Source organism: Carassius gibelio, chromosome B5, assembly GCF_023724105.1.
Source record: "Carassius gibelio isolate Cgi1373 ecotype wild population from Czech Republic chromosome B5, carGib1.2-hapl.c, whole genome shotgun sequence".
In the NCBI taxonomy this organism is placed as follows: Eukaryota; Metazoa; Chordata; class Actinopteri; order Cypriniformes; family Cyprinidae; genus Carassius; species Carassius gibelio.
In genome coordinates this window covers 14602794-14619931 of record NC_068400.1, presented here as the reverse complement: position 1 = coordinate 14619931, position 17138 = coordinate 14602794, and the positions used below count along the sequence as shown (strand labels likewise).

The 17138-nt window shown below is 43.5% G+C and overlaps 1 protein-coding gene across 3 annotated transcripts in view; it reads left to right on the top strand.

Moving 5' to 3' along the window:
- ksr2 (kinase suppressor of ras 2) overlaps window positions 1–17138 on the top strand; it is a 97477-nt gene that overhangs the window by 61638 nt on the left and 18701 nt on the right. For all 3 annotated transcript variants that reach the window (XM_052557316.1, XM_052557317.1, XM_052557315.1), the window contains exons 13-19: window positions 434–475; window positions 1917–1983; window positions 3265–3313; window positions 3853–4220; window positions 5864–5960; window positions 6553–6686; window positions 10091–10225. In XM_052557316.1, coding sequence (XP_052413276.1) covers window positions 434–475; window positions 1917–1983; window positions 3265–3313; window positions 3853–4220; window positions 5864–5960; window positions 6553–6686; window positions 10091–10225 — 892 coding nt within the window. The remainder of the gene's footprint in view (window positions 1–433; window positions 476–1916; window positions 1984–3264; window positions 3314–3852; window positions 4221–5863; window positions 5961–6552; window positions 6687–10090; window positions 10226–17138) is intronic.

Here is a 17138-nt window from a genome sequence, read left to right as displayed (position 1 = left end):
GTTATGCCCAAAAACTAACCCATTACATATTAAGAGAATAGGAACAACCCTTTTAGACCACCTGCCTGGAGCGCTGACCGTTTTTCCCGTCGTTATACTAGCAAAGGTGGATTCGGAAACGCCTTAAGTGCAGAAATCAAAATGTTTGAATATTTAAATATTAAACATTTCAATCACTACTCTTGTTTGTTTTACATTTCTCTAAATCATAATATGTTCTGTTTATTTCCCTTTATTTTATTTCTTTATTAAATGTTGAATTTTCAGTGTGGTTTCAGACTTTTGAACCCTTCTGTATTCTATAAGTCACTATTTCTATGGCAAATGTATCTTTGTGATGGATTTTGCAGAACAATAACACAGACCAATAAGCATTTGGGGGTGTGTTGAATTGTATTGAATTTTGTCTGCTTCTCTCCTGTGCTTTTCTCAGCATCTCATTTCTACAAATACAAGCAGGAGTTCATCTTCCCTGGTAAGTGTATCATAATTGGTCATTACCCCTACCCAAAATGCAGTACAACATGCAGAGGCGAACTTTTTTGATGTCATTTTTTATTCCGTCTTTTCTTTGAGGCGCAACAAACCCCCTCCCTCTCCCTCTGGCTTTCTTTGCTCTTCTTCTTGTCGTCTCTTAACCAGCAATGCTGTATTCTCTAATGATGGTTCTTTTAAAGACGAGGTCGCCTGCGCCTCACTGACAAATAAAGGCTGATAAGTGCCTGTATTCTGTGGGAGGCACTCAGCTCGCTGCATGTTTTTGATGAACGTGTGGAGGGAGGAAAGCCATGTTGTGTTGGTAGCCTAATAGTTTAAAATAAAGGCTATCGATGCTAAGTTTGCCGGTTTATTCCAATGAAGAGGTGAACTGCTGAGATCAGTCACATTTGTACTTTACAGAAGGGAGCACACGGCCAGTTTCGTCCATTAGGTAAAACTATTTGTTTATGTTTTAATGTAAAGTGTTTGTTAAATGAGAATCATCTTTCTAAACAATAGAGTATGTTTGTAGTATGTAAGGGATAGTGGCTGACAGTGCAGGATGTTGCTTGCTTACAAAAATAAATTAATGGACACTCAATATTTTTTTGGAATGTTTATATCATGCATCAAATATTTCCTACAGCTATGTAGGAAATCTGTTGCCTGGAACAACAGTAAATAATATATATATTCATGTATGTATCTCACAGCATTGTACAGTGCTCACTGCTGTTCAAAAATTCAGTAGGAGGTCAGTAAGATTTTAAGATAAAAAATGCATTAAAATTGGTAATATTGAGAAATATTATTAATTTTTCTAATATCTGTGATGCAAAGCTGAATTTTGTGTATCATTACTTCAGTTTTCAATCTCACATGATCCTTCAGAAATCATTCTAATATGGTGATTTGGCACTGAAGTAACATTTCTTATTATCATTGATTGAAAACAATTGTGCTGATTAATATTTTTTGTGGCAACTGTCATTTTTTTTTTCCAGGGACAACATTTATTTAAACATTATTTTTTTTCTTTCATTTTTATCAGTTTTAATACATCCTTCTTTCCAAATAAATAAAGAAAATACTTATCGACCACAAATTTTAAACAGCACTGAATGGCTTCAGATGTGTGTGGTAAAGGTACATGTTAAATTATTTCTACATTTTCTTTTCCTTTAAAGAATGTTTATTTGAAGACTGTTGGAGTGTGTTTTTCAAGAAAATAAAATGTGCTGGTTAAAAATTGTTTCTACACCAATAAAAATGTTTTTTTTTTTGTGTAAACAGCTTCTGTTTTAGTGTGAATCAGAGTTGTTCTCAGCAATACTCCTGCATGTTGTAATGAACTATAAAATACACTCTTTTACAAATTATGTCATTTTCTCTCTCATCTCTTCCTTTTGACTTACTGTCTCACTTTCTCTTTGTAGATGTGGCCCCCGAGGTTCCCACCAGGGCCCCTCAAGTCATTCTACACCCTGTTCTGTCTGAAACTGGGTAAGTATGTGTGAGTTTATGTTGATTTGACATTTTAGAACGCATTTAAACATGATGACATTAGTCTGTCTATGTAGAGCTCACTTGGATTTGGAACTAAAGTGCAAATGCATGTAGATCATGATTTATCAGTAAAAAAATCAATTATGTAAGTTTTGATTATGCATTGATCAGACCTAGGACTAAAGATTTGATCCCTAACAAACCAAAAGTAGCCTGTATAAGTAAACCCATGAGCTAAAACTAGCTAAAAAGCTTCGTTTTATTTAACTTAACAAGGTTCTCTGAAGATAAAATGTCAATCAGCATCTGTTTATTCTGAATGCAAAAAATAGTGGCATAAAATATAGTTATGATGCCCTCTTGCTCCTTTAGATGGAGGTCAAATGCTGTAAAATGTGCAATTATCTCCTTTGTGTCACTTATAATGACATGTCAAGACCACTTAACGTTGTTTATTAATATACAAATGTGTCTGAAATGTCATGTTCTGTCTTGTACTACAGTATGTGTGTTTGTGTGCGTATTTAGAGCGATGCCCAGTGAAAGGCCAAGGCTTTGGTCTATTTATGGCAGATATGAGCATTTAAGATTACAGAATTATTAGAGCAAAAATATTTGTGGTGCAAAAGCTGATGTGACTGAAGACAAGTCACACACACACACACAAACTTGGGCTAAACAAAGAGTGGGGCTTGAGTTTATGCTACAGTACAATGTTGATGTCAAACATATCCACGGATGTTAGAGACCCATAAAGAGAAATGCTATTTTTAATCAACTGAATCAAGATGCATTAACTAAAAGACTAAAATAAAAACTCTAAAACCTAGATATCAGTTTCTGTAGTTCAGACCGCAGTATGTCTTTCATTATGGAAAATTATAATGCAGCTGACATTAGTTGTTTGACAGCTGTAGAGTAAAATTGTTAACAGGCATGTATGCATAAATGGACTGATAGCTCTTCCAGCACTGTCCTCGCATATTTTTCAACCAAAATAAGGGTCAGAGTGTATTAACAAACACATTTCTTATCACAGACATGCACTTTATTTTATTTTATTTTATTTTATTAAGAGCAGAGATTATCTGAACAGCTTTTGTTCAAGCTAAAATATGAAAATGAACAATATTTTTTGTGTGTGATCCTTTCAGATGGCCTAAAGTAAACAATGGATTTAAATTTGATTATAGGTCTTTGAAAATTAAACTTCAGTTCGTTCTGCTGAGGTAAATGACCCTCCCTGAGCAAACACGTTTTCTGTTTCTCTTCTCACAGTACCAAAGTGAGTCCCTTGCTACAAATTGAGGTTGAGCCAACATCTGACGTGAGTCGAAAATGTGCACCATCATGTGTTAAAAGCTGAACATATATACACAATATCATCCTATCTATCCGTCCATCCATCCATCATCCATCCATCCATCCATTATCCATCCATCCATCCATCCATCCATCCATCCATCCATCCATCCATCCATCCATTATCCATCATCCATCCATCCATCCATCCATCATCCATCATCCATCATCCATCCATCCATCATCCATCATCCATCATCCATCCATCCATCCATCCATCCATCATCCATCATCCATCCATCCATCCATCATCCATCATCCATCATCCATCATCCATCCATCATCCATCATCCATCATCCATCCATCATCCATCCATCCATCATCCATCCATCCATCATCCATCATCCATCATCCATCCATCCATCCATCATCCATCATCCATCCATCCATCATCCATCCATCCATCCATCCATCCATCCATCCATCCATCCATCCATATATAATCCATCCATCCATCCATCCGCTGTTCTACTGTTATATTTATCATTCTATCTGTCTTTCAGAATGAGGAAGGCAATGATGAGGCCGAGGGTTCAGCGGACGAGTTCGAGGAGATGAATCTCTCCCTTCTGTCTGCACGGAACTTCCCACGCAAGGCCAGCCAGACCAGCATCTTTCTGCAGGAGTGGGACATCCCCATGGAGCAGCTGGAGATGGGAGAGCTGATCGGGAAAGGCCGCTTTGGACAGGTCTACCACGGACGCTGGCACGGAGAAGTGGCAATACGGCTAATTGACATCGAAAGAGACAATGAAGAACAGCTGAAAGCGTTTAAAAGAGAGGTGATGGCATACAGGAACACACGGCATGAGAACGTGGTCCTGTTCATGGGAGCGTGTATGAGACCCCCTCATCTGGCCATCATCACCAGGTGAGCTTGAACAACGCTGAATGTGTACTAAGCTTCATGGATGTATTTTAAAATTGACCCACTTTTCCTGATCTTCTCCAATCAGCATGACCTCATATCTTGCATTAGCGGCTGCTTTCAGCCTAATTTAAAAGAAGCCATAAACAGAGAGGTTTGTGAATATGGTCAATATAATTTCCTTCCTCCTGCCACACACATCGGTGCTTCCTGTTTGTTTGTCTATAAAACAAGATGCTGTGCTGCATGGCCACGGCCGATAAAAGATTTCAACAGAGAATCTAACTTTTAATTTCCTTTTCTAGAATCTAAGTGTTTAGTTTCTTGGATCTAATAAAGTATTAAATAATATATTACTTACACATCTTAGTGTTTAACTGTTCATTTTATAATCTAATATTAAATTTTGATTATGATTTTTTAATTATACTATTATATAATAAAAATATAATTTAGTTTTATATAATGATGTAATATAATTAATATAAAAGTATAGTTATATAGTTTATATAATTATATAATGATGCATCCTTCTTGAATTATATTCATTATATATATATATATATATATATATATATATATATATATAGATATAGATATAGATATAGATATAGATATATAGATAGATAATTTTTTTTATTGTTTTTTTTTTTTTTAGATAAGATTAATTTTTGCATATTTGCGGTGGGACAGTATGATGATAGGAAGCAAAGTGAGATATAGAGAGAGGATGGGGTCAGGAAAGCCCACGAAGCTATCGGTGCAGACAAATAATATAATATTTAATAAAGCCCATATTTAAATGTAGCTCCGACATTTTTCAGTAATTTTTTTTAGTTCTGGTAAACATCTCTAAAAAAATAGCACAATTCAGAGAATATTTTTTGAATCAAGTTTATTTTTCGTTCCTTATTGGCAAATAGTTTTCATTCACACACACACACACACAAAGTATATTAATGTCTAATCCTGACTAATTTTAGTGCATGATTTTGTGTATTTCTATTAACAGAGACAAAGGTCATAATGGTTTTATTCATAGTCCTTAATCATAGGCCAGCAGGCCCAAACAAACAAATTGAGATGCGATTGCTAGAAATGACCTCTTTCATAAAATAAATAAGGGAAATAAATAAATATTGAATGTGTGTCTCAGCATTGTCATGTGTGATTATGCACTGATTGTTTTTCATATCACCCCTGCAGTGTGGAATAAAAGTTCACAAATGCAGTGTGTAGAACATAATTAGAGCAGAATGTCGGAGCCGGTCATTATTTGGAATAGTCTGTGTTAACCGCTGATGTATGCAACACATTTCTGTACTGACTCCAAATATACAGAGCTCACTATTTGTGCATCCTGCATTCAAAGGGGTTCAACACTGCAGAAGGCCAAAAGGCCAGAGTGATGCTAAAAATGGGCCTCGTACCCTGATGGCGTTAAGAATATGCATAAATAGAGGAAGAGGGCAGCCCGGGGAAAGACGCAGACGTCTTTGTCAGGTGGCATAGTAGGACCTCAGATGTCAGGGAGTTGGAGGGCTTTCTTTCCCACAATCTGCACAAATAGCTGAAACATAACTGGACATATTTTGATGTTATGTTTGCCGCTGATGCCTAATGTGTTTTTTGTTCTTCTGCTGTAGTTTGTGTAAGGGCAGGACCCTCTACTCAGTGATTCGAGATGCAAAAGTCGTTCTCGACGTGAACAAGACTAGACAAATCGCACAAGAGATGGTGAAGGTAAGAGTAATTGATGTGAAGTCAATGTGAAGACTGTTCGTTAAATGTCAGCTAAAATTGATTCACATGTGCATAGCTGTTATTCGGCGAAACATGTCAGTGTCGGGAAGCCTTCATATCTACCTGTACTGTTCCTTCACATAAACAGCATGTGATTATATAGATTTATGGCTTTATGATGAATCAGAATGACACTTAAAATAACACAATTATCAAATCACAAAGACCAGAGTTTCAGAGTGAAGTGTGGCACTGTGTTCCTTTACAAGCTAGGAGCTCATGATTCAGTGGTTTTAGTGTTTCAGAGCTGCTCAGTTTGCTTTGCAACAATAACAATTACTATATTACAATTTTAATGTAAAATAAAATTATTATTATTGTAGTCATTCGTGAATAATCTATAATTTTGGGCCCAATTGTGCAGCTCTACAAATAACACAGCAGACATGGAGCTTTATTTTAAATCACATTTTAAATTGTGATCAGTTTCTATCAGAGAAATTGCAATTAGATGTAGACATAGAATTAGCAATAGACCAAAAACATGTAATTGCCCTCATTACATTAACATTATTATTATTATTATTTTCAGGGCATGGGCTACCTACATGCCAAAGGGATCCTTCACAAAGATATGAAATCCAAGAATGTATTTTATGACAATGGGAAAGTGGTCATCACCGACTTTGGCCTGTTCACAATATCTGGTGTTCTACAAGCAGGCAGGTAGGTCAAAATACACACAAACACACATTTACTCAACCTTACTGTAATATCAAGAAACAATGTTCTTTCTTAATGTAGAAAATGCCTATTTTTAATTGACAGTAATTGAAATGATTTTTAAAGAAAGTCTCCTAAACACTTGTTATAGTTGATAAGCCAGTGATGTAATACTCTAGTCCAATAAACATAAAACATATCACAAACTAAATATTGAATAGTATCTAAGATGTTGCCTTAGATAGTGGCCAAAATTGGGAAGGCAGCATGATGTTTCGAAGATGCCTTCAGTTCAGGAGTGTGCCTGTGATGTTGTAAAATACTATCTACACTCAAAGAAAAAAAAACATGCATTTTGCTGGAGTAATATCCCTAAAAGGTTGTAATGCAGTATGAGTATACTTAGAGTTGTAATACAGTATGAACCTTAGGGTACTACTATGCACCTTTTATGGGTAATTATGATGCAAATATGTACCTTTAAGTGTACTGCCCCAGTGACAAGCTGTTGGTCCCCCCTAAAAGTACAAGTTTGAGTGTAGGCAGGATGGTGTTTACTTGCTGAAATAGAAAGTGCGAGTGAGCTCAGTGTCTCCATAGATGAGCGACAAATGTACAAATCACACTATATGTGTGGCAGGCCATTAATAACTTTAATGACTTTCAGAAGTGCTTATTAAAAAGCAGAGCCTGTAATTATTAGAGTGTCGGCCACAGAGTGTTTCACCTTCAGTGTTCTCATGGTTCCTGATAAATAACTGCTTCAGTAAGTCGAAGTAGCAGCAGATGTTATAATCACACCAGCATTTGACAGGACTTCAGTAACTTGTAACTGTGTAAACTCCCTCTAGCAATCTAATTTCAAAGCACTGGAAAAGTATGAATAGATGAATATTGTTGCTTTTGACAACCAGATTTTCATGGCTAAATAGAAAGAAGAGTTTGCAAGTATTGCACAAGTCATATCCTTATTTTATTTTTTTTTTGTCATTTTTAAAGCTTGACAGTATAAAGCTAAGTTAGGAGGAGGGTTAATTATACAGGGTCGTCTGCAAGTTGAAATATCAGAATGGAAATGCATTCTACAGTATATATTGGTCTTTATAATGTTTGACACAAAATGGTAATTCATTAGCCTTTAGCTTCAATACTTTATCAAACAGCATGTTCTTGAAACGTTTAGTGAGTTTAAGCATCATCTTAACAGAATTCAGTTCTTGCATTTGTCAATCAACAGCCCCGAAACACAAATTTTATTAAGAAATTAAACTTCTTTGTTTTGATTGTTTATGTTTATTTGTGTAATAAGATGCTTAACGAAGTATTTGACTTAGAAAGCGCTGAAAATTAGACAAATTATCTGGGGCAACATGAAGCGTTTGCGACCGCTGATGACCGTGATGATGCGGATGTTGTTTTGGCACTCGTCCCATTGGTGTTTGTGTGTTGCGCCTCTTCGAAAATGTTTTCATTGGCATTGCAAGCAGTAAATCAACACCCCCGATGGAGCGATATTTCAAACACTCGTACTCGGTTCATCTGATTATGAGGCTGATTTCACACAAGTGTGTTTACATATGTTGGCAGTAATTACCGGGGGAAAGACGAGGTCTCCACAGCGACAGGTTTACATTGCAGCCATTGATGATCAAGTCTCTTGGATTGGCTCATCATTGCCATTCTGATCAGCCCACTTCTACACCTCCACAGCCGTGTGAATTATTATCAGGAGTTATCAGGAGGAAGGGATAGTATTTGAGAGCGGCACATTTTTCTCAGGCCATAAGGGACGTGCAGGCTCTAGGATAATTATGAATTGTTTATCTGTAAGGCACAAGTCTGGCTCTCAATAACACGATTTTACATTGGTTATGTATTATGACTCAGGACCTGAGCGGGTATTGAAATAAGAGCTGATTATTTTGGGATTCGGTGCTGTTTGAAATGCAGCATCCATGTAAGGCAACATCTAGCAGGGACAAGAGGCTAGTGAGGCTGTGAACGCACTCGTACTGAAGCATCAGCAAATGTCAAGGTTTGTTTATGAGGGTTTTTGTGGGTTTCAGTCTTTTTGAGAGATGAAGTCATTGGAAATTTACTCTGGGCAGTCAGATGGGCTTCCCAGATTTTAGACAATAGTGGTTTTAATGCTTCTTTCTTTCTTTCTTTCTTTCTTTCTTTCTTTCTTTCTTTCTTTCTTTCTTTCTGATATGGAGCAGTGTTTATACTACTACTACTACTACTACTAATAATATTATTGTTAATATTTATTTATTTATTATTTTGGGGCAACATTTGCCCCTGATTTTATATGTTAGGTCAAAAAGCTTGATCTCATTTATTAAAATGTAGTCTGACTATGCATAATTACATAGGTTATTGCTTATAAAAATATATTTGTATATATATATATATATATATATAGTATCACGGGTGAGTGAATTCCTTTTTACTTGGATCAGGGACTCAGTCAAGCTGAAACAGCTCTGTCTGTCTGTGATAGACTACTTTTAAATCCACGTCTGACACTTGAGAAGGAGGCAACTACTTTGTCATTGTAGAGGTTTCACAGGTTTTTAATCGGTCCAATGGGAAGAAAAGTTCTGTTTACAAGTTCCTGTCTCTGTAAAAGTACATTGTATACTTTTAAAAAAAGAAAAAAAGATGCTAGTGATTTTCTTGCCATTCAGTCTTTAAATCATGTTGTAGAGTTTCTGTGGAACATATAGTCACTAGTATCAACTTTGGATTTAAAAATAAAAATAAACAGATTTAGAAATAAATATAGGCATAACCTATTACAATTATAGTGAATTGTGCTGCTCAGATAATTTAGGAAAATTTCTAAGAAACGTTTTGAGTTCGAACTGAAATCTTTGACTTTTGCTTGCAGATTTTGACAATTCTGAGCAATGTTTGAAAACTACAGAATGTGAGATTTCTATATTTTTTGTCTGAGGAGATAATAACAAAAGTCTTCTTTTGCTCTCACTGTAGTTACATTTATCAGATGCTTTTATCCAAAGCAACTTACAGTGCATACATTTTTTTTTTTAACCAAACTTGTGCTCTACTGGGAATCAAACCCACAAATGTCTGCACTGCTAATGCAATGCTCTACCACTGAGCCACAGGAACACTCACTGCTTTCTAGGGGAAACAACAAGTTCAAAAAGATATATTATTTGTGGATTAGACTTTATATTGATATTACGACAGTGGGGGATTTATAGTTGCTTGCCCTCTACTGTATTTCTTGGACAGAATTGTCACTGTAATGAACTTTGTGTTTGTTTTATGACCTTTTGTGTGGTACAAATGAATCAAACTCATAAAGGATTTGTGTGTTGTGATTGATCATGTTTTAAACTTCATCGTCTTCTGTGTGTGTGTCTCTCTCTCTTCAGTAGGAGAAAGGATAAGCTGCGGATCCCAAGCGGCTGGCTATGTCATCTCGCTCCTGAGCTCATCCGTCAGCTCTCCCCTGAGACCGCAGAAAACCAGCTTCCTTTCTCCAAACAGTCTGACGTCTTTGCCTTTGGGTGGGTCCCTCTCTGTCCCCCTCTCAGCACCCGTGTTTTCACCCCTCACTGCTTCTCTGCCTTTGTCACTCAGAGGACGAACAGAATCCATTTCATTTACAGAAATAAGCCTGACTTTTCCTCTCCACGGTTCATGTGCCCTTATAGCAACTGCATTTGGGGATTTTAATAATTTTTGGAAACCTAAAATATAAAAACATTTCATTAGGTGTAGTATTTAAAACATACTGCATACATACTTTTTTAGCAAACCATTAACCGCCCATGCGGTTAATCAGCATATTAGAATGATTTCTGAAGGATCATATGACACTAAAGACTGGAACAGTGGCTGCTGAAAATTCAGCTTTGCAATCAGATGAATAAATTAGCAGAAAGCAGTTATTTTTAAATTGTAATAATGTTACAATACTACCATTTTTGATATATTTACAGTAGGAAATTTACTAAAATTTTTTCATGGAACAGGATCTTTACTTAATATCCTAATGATTTTTGGCATAAAAGAAAAATTTATGAATCGCATCCAAAATAAAAGTTTTTGTTTAAATAATATATTTATGTGCGCTGTGTATATTTATTATGCATACATAAATACACAAACATACAGTAAATATTTAGAAAATACTTACATTCTTACATTTTATAATATATATATTACATATATATATATATATATATATATATATATATATATATATATATATATATATATATATATATATATATATATATATATATTGTGGCGGGGTGAGGAACTACACGACAACCGATGGACAGAAAAAGTCCCCGAAGGGTGGATTTATTAAATAGAATAGTGCTCTTGGTGAAGGCGGTGCTCTCCTGTGGCGCTTCAAGTCCCTCGTGCTCGCTGTGTCCTGAGTGGTGGATCCCGTGCTGTGCTCTCCTTAGTGGGGCTGACGGTCACACGCTGCTCTCTGTAACAGAGGAGGAAAGGGTTAGCGTCCTTGTTGGGAGACATTCCTCACCACTCTGTCTTCCTCCTCTGCTTAAGAAGGCTCCTCTTGATGAGCTGCAGGTGCGGCCGCTCAGCCCGTGATGAGCTCGTGCCGGTGATTCTCGTGTGTTGCCAGGGCGACGCTGATGAGCGCTCGGGACGCATGTCACACTCCCCCCCCCTAAGCGTCGACCTGCGCCTGCGGTACAATGGGGAGATATGGGGAGGGTGGGGAGTGGAGCCTGACAGACCTGCGAAAGCTGCCCCTATCCTGGAGAGACCGTCCGCGTTGGCGTTGGCCGTCCCCGCCCGATGTTGTATGGTGAAGTGGAAGTCCTGGAGCGCAAGGAACCAGCGGGTTACCCTGGGGTTGGTGTCCTTTGCGCGGGCCATCCACTGCAGTGGCGCATGGTCTGTCAGCAGGGTGAACCGGCGTCCGAGGAGGTAGTAGCGGAGCTCCAGGACTGCCCACTTGACGGCCAGCGCTTCCTTCTCCACGGCGGCATACCGTTGTTCGGTCGGGGTCAGCTTCCGGCTAATAAAGATCACCGGGTGTTCCTCGCCGTCCTGGACCTGGGAGAGAACGGCTCCCAACCCGGTGTCCGAGGCGTCGGTTTGCACCAGGAAGGGGCAGTTGAAGTCGGGGGCTCGCAGGACTGGCTCCGTGGTGAGGGCTGACTTCACTTGCTGGAACGCCTCTTCCGCTTCTTGACTCCAGGCTATCTTCTCCGGTTGCCCCTTCCTGGTCAGATCTGTCAGGGGAGAGGCTAAGGAGGAGAAGTTAGGGATAAAACACCGGTAGTATCCTGCCAACCCCAAAAAGGCTCGTACCTGGGTCTTGGTAGAGGGCCGCGGTGCCGAGAGGATAGCTGTCACCTTCTTTTCCTGGGGGCGGATGAGGCCACGTCCCACGCAGAAGCCCAGGTACTTGGCTTCGGAGAGAGCCAGGTGACATTTCCGGGGGTTGGCGGTGAGCCCCGCCCGGCGGAGGTCCAGCAGCACCCTCCGGAGCCGCTCTAAATGTTCCCCCCAGGTCTCTGAATGGATGACCACGTCGTCGATGTAGGCCGCGGCGTAGGCCATATGGGGCCTCAGCAGGACATCCATGAGCCTCTGGAATGTGGCGGGGGCCCCGTGCAGGCCGAAGGGAAGGACCCGGTACTGCCAGTGGCCACTGGGGGTCGAGAAGGCTGTCTTCGGCTTGGCATCCTTAGACAGGGGGACTTGCCAATACCCCTTGGTGAGGTCGAGAGTTGAGATGAACCGGGCCCTTCCTAGTCGATCCAGGAGCTCATCGACGCGGGGCATGGGATAGCCATCGAATTCAGAGACCTCATTTAGGCGGCGGAAGTCGTTACAGAACCTTAGGGTGCCGTCGGGCTTCGGGACCATGACGATGGGGCTGGACCATGGACTCCGCGAGGGCTCAATTACCCCTAGCTTCAACATCTCCTGTACCTCTGTCTCGATTGCGTGTCGCCGAGCCTCCGGGACACGATAGGGCCGCTGCCGGACGATGACTCCTGGTGGTGTTCGGATTTCGTGCTGGATGACGGCCGTCCGCCCTGGCAGAGGGGAGAACACATCCGAGAACTGACCGACCAGGTGCTGCAGTTCCGTCTTCTGGGCTGCGGAGAGGTGGGGGTCCATGTCCACAACCACGGGAGAGGTGGCGGCGAGGGCCGAGAGCTGGGGCCCGGTCCCCACCCAGCGCTTCAACAGGTTTATATGATAGAGCTGCTCTTCCCTTCGACGACCAGGTTGGCGCACTTTGTAGGTGACGGGTCCCACCCGTTCGGTGACCGTATACGGGCCCTGCCAGCGGGCCAGGAACTTACAGGCTGAGGTGGGGACCAGTACCATGACGTGATCTCCCGGCTGGAACTCCCGGGGTTGGGCAGCCCGATTGAAGAGGCGCTGCTGGTCTTGCTGGGCCTTGGTCAGATGCTCCCGGACCAATGGCATGACCCTGTCGATCCGCTCCCTCATGGCCTTGACGTGCTCGACGGTGGTCCGACATACCGCAGGCTGTTGTTCCCAGGCTTCCCGGGCGACATCTAGGAGCCCTCTGGGTTGGCGGCCGAAGAGGAGCTCGAAGGGCGTGAAGCCGGTGGATGCCTGGGGCACCTCCCGGATCCCGAACAGCACATACGGGATCATCTGGTCCCAGTCGCGTCGGTCCTCGGCCACGACACGCCGCAGCATCTGTTTCAGGGTCTGGTTAAAGCGTTCCACGAGCCCATCGGTTTGTGGGTGGTATACGCTGGTCCGGATCTGTCGGACTTTGAGGAGTTTACAGAGGTCAGCCATGATCCGGGACATGAAAGGGGTGCCCTGGTCGGTCAGGATCTCCGCTGGCAGGCCAACCCGACTACTCAGTAGGAAGAGCTCCTGGGCGATGTTTTTGGCGGTGGCCTTGCGGAGGGGAATGGCCTCTGGGTAGCGAGTGGCATAATCCACGATCACCAGGATGTGTTCATGCCCCCGGGCGGACTTCGGCAGCGGCCCCACCAGGTCCATCCCGATGCGCTCGAAGGGCACCTCAATGATCGGCAGCGGGATCAGCGGGCTAGGGGGAGGCGTATGTGGCGAGGTCCGTTGACACGTCGGGCACGCTTGGCAGTACCGCTTGACATCCGCCTCCAGTCCTGGCCAGTGGAAGCGGTCCCGGATCCGTTGCACAGTGTTTTGGGCGCCGAGGTGGCCAGCCATCGGGTGGGCGTGGGCGAGTTCCAAGACCGCCGGGACTTTGCTCCGCGGTACCACCAACAGCGTCTTTTCCTCCCCCCTCCGCTGGCCGACATAATAGAGCAGGCCGTTTTGGATGATGAAGTGGGGTGTGGGGTGGGGAGCTGGTTGTAGATCCTCTCCTTCCGCCACCCGCACTTGAGACCAGCAATGCTTGAGGCGCTCGTCCCCACGCTGCTCTTTGGCGAGCGTCCCCCCTCCCGCTATCTGCTGGAAGACATCGAAGAACAGGTTAGAGTTTTGGGAGGGGGACTCACCTCCTCGAGGGCTGTCCGACGTCAGCAGCGCGGGGCCTCGTCGAGGGCGCCTTGCTGGACTCCGGCGTCGGCGGTTCCCGGCCGGGCTAGCAGGCTGTGTGCTGGAGGTGAGGAGCTGATCGAACCCCGGCCAATCCCGGCCGAGGAGAACGGGTACCGGTAGGTTCCTTAAGATTCCCACTTCGACGGGCCAGGAACCAGGTGTCGCGGTGATGGTCACTCTCCGGGCCGGCACATGCCTGGTATCCCCGTGCACGCACGTTATCGCCAGTCGGGCCCTGGAACCTGTTCGGGGTGGAAGGACAGTCGGTTGTATCAGGCTTACCCCGCTGCCCGAGTCGAGGACGGCGACGAACGGCCGGCCGTTGATGCGCACCCTGGCCCGTGGTGCCTTCGGCGCTGGACCGTGGACTGAACAGCCTGCTAGCCATGTCCGTCCTGGGGAACGCGGCGGCTCGGTGGGCATTGGCTCGTCCTGGGGGCCGGGAACCGCAGGCCTGCTCACGGGTCGCTGGGTGCCCTCCGGCGAGCGTCGCTCCTGGACCACCCTTCGGGGAAAAGGCGGCGCTCGCTCCCCCATCTCCCGGTGTTGGGCGGCCTCCGCCAGCTCAATGGCCTCCACGAGCCCGTTGAGATCGGTGGGGTTCCTCATGCCAGCCGCCTGCCTCAACGCGCGGGGAAGGGCGCGGAGGAGTCGGTCGATCACCACACGCTCAGCTACCTGGTGTGCGGAGGGACCCCCGGTCAACAGCCAATGTTGGGCCAGCCGGGATAGGTCGGCCGCCTGGGCGCGAGCGGGCTGTCGAGCTCGATATTCCCAGTCATGGAATTGCTGCGCCGCACAGATTGGGGAAAGGCCTACTCGGCCCAGGATCTCCTTCTTCACCTCTCCATAGTTCCGGCTTCTCTCGGCCGTCATGGTGAAATACGCCCGCTGCGCTTCCCCGGTCAGCAGCGGTGCGAGGAGGTGGGCCCACTCGTCCTCTGGCCACGCCTCCCGGACTGCGGTGGCCTCAAACATCCGAAGATACATCTCCACGTCGTCGTGCGATGTCATCCGTGGCATCAGCTGGACGGCTTGGACACGGGGGTCAGGCAGCGGCGTGCGGTGGGCGGCGGCGCGGAGGGCGGCGAGCTCACGTTCGGCGTCTCCTTGACGTGAGGCCATGTGCTCCACTATTTGTTGCTGGCGGATGCTCACCTCGGTGAGGTGTTTGAGCAGTTCTTCCATGCCGGGGGAGGAGCGGCCGCCTGTGAAAACAGAGCAGATACAAATGACAGGGGAAAAAGAAAAACAAAAAAAAAAACAAACGGGTGGCTTTAACGGTCTCCTCAGGGGTCGGTTGTCGGTGTCCAGCTCACACTCTTGCCCGCATTCTCCACCAGTGTGGCGGGGTGAGGAACTACACGACAACCGATGGACAGAAAAAGTCCCCGAAGGGTGGATTTATTAAATAGAATAGTGCTCTTGGTGAAGGCGGTGCTCTCCTGTGGCGCTTCAAGTCCCTCGTGCTCGCTGTGTCCTGAGTGGTGGATCCCGTGCTGTGCTCTCCTTAGTGGGGCTGACGGTCACACGCTGCTCTCTGTAACAGAGGAGGAAAGGGTTAGCGTCCTTGTTGGGAGACATTCCTCACCACTCTGTCTTCCTCCTCTGCTTAAGAAGGCTCCTCTTGATGAGCTGCAGGTGCGGCCGCTCAGCCCGTGATGAGCTCGTGCCGGTGATTCTCGTGTGTTGCCAGGGCGACGCTGATGAGCGCTCGGGACGCATGTCACAATATATATTAGTGGTGGGCCGTTATTGGCGTTAACGTGCTGCGTTAACGTGAGACTTTTATTGGGCGATTAAAAAAATATAGCCGTTAATCTATTCTCAAAGTTGGGTTTAGAGCTGGGTCTATACTAAGCAAGCTATGATGACTTTCACCTTGATTTTTTATATAACAGACTGGATGATGCCAGCCTAAAAAGATGCTCAGGACAGTTGACGGGCCACTGCTATGCATTGTCACGAAAGCTGATCTTTTTCACATGTTTTTAAGCCGTATCGCTTGTCGATTTAAATATTAAAGCATCCAAAAACAGGACGCGGAAAAGCTGAAGAGAGTACCTGGATACTCCCGCGCTTTGTTCGGTTCGGAGAGAGAGAGAGAGAGAGAGAGAGAGAGAGAGAGAGAGAGAGAGAGAGACGCGTATCACGGACAGCGACACTGAACCGAGAAGTTCTCCTCGAAGTCCCTTCTGCACCTGAACGAACAAATACAAATCGCAGTTTGAACCAACAAAAAGATTTGAAAGTGCCAAATTCAGTATCGCGGTGTTCTGGTGTTCAGAGAAAGGCGTCTCAAAACGCATGAACATCGAATATGCTTATTTTTGCTCTTGTGCCGACAAATACATGAATAATGTCAAAATATGACATTTATGACATAAAAAAATATTTCAAAATATCCACCTTGGAAATTATGCTCGAAAAAACTGTTGGTTATTTCTCAAGTGAAAGTAAACAGTACAGGAAAAAAATGGGATGTGTATTATATTGGATGCGTTCATCGTCTCTTAAAGTGACCGCTCCTAATTTAGCTGCTGGCTGCTGTAATGTTAATCCAAGAAAATGAAAAGGAAAATCACTCACTGCTCTTGACTAAATTACTTTGTAGTTTTAACAGTCAAACCAAAAATTATTCAGACACCAGATATAATTTTTGATATATATAGCAAAACTGTAATAATGTGAGAAATGTTGAAGGTGTCTGAATAAATGCAGGTTTGATTGTATATTTCATTTTTACTTTGAAGACTATCCAGTGCTATTTTACATTTAATAATTTGTTTCTGTACCTTGACACCTACAAACTTGAAAAAAAAAACTTAAACGTCTTGTTAATAGCACAAATAAATAAAAAATAAATGAGCATACAAATTAAACAATTTCAAACAGGGCCCACTGGTA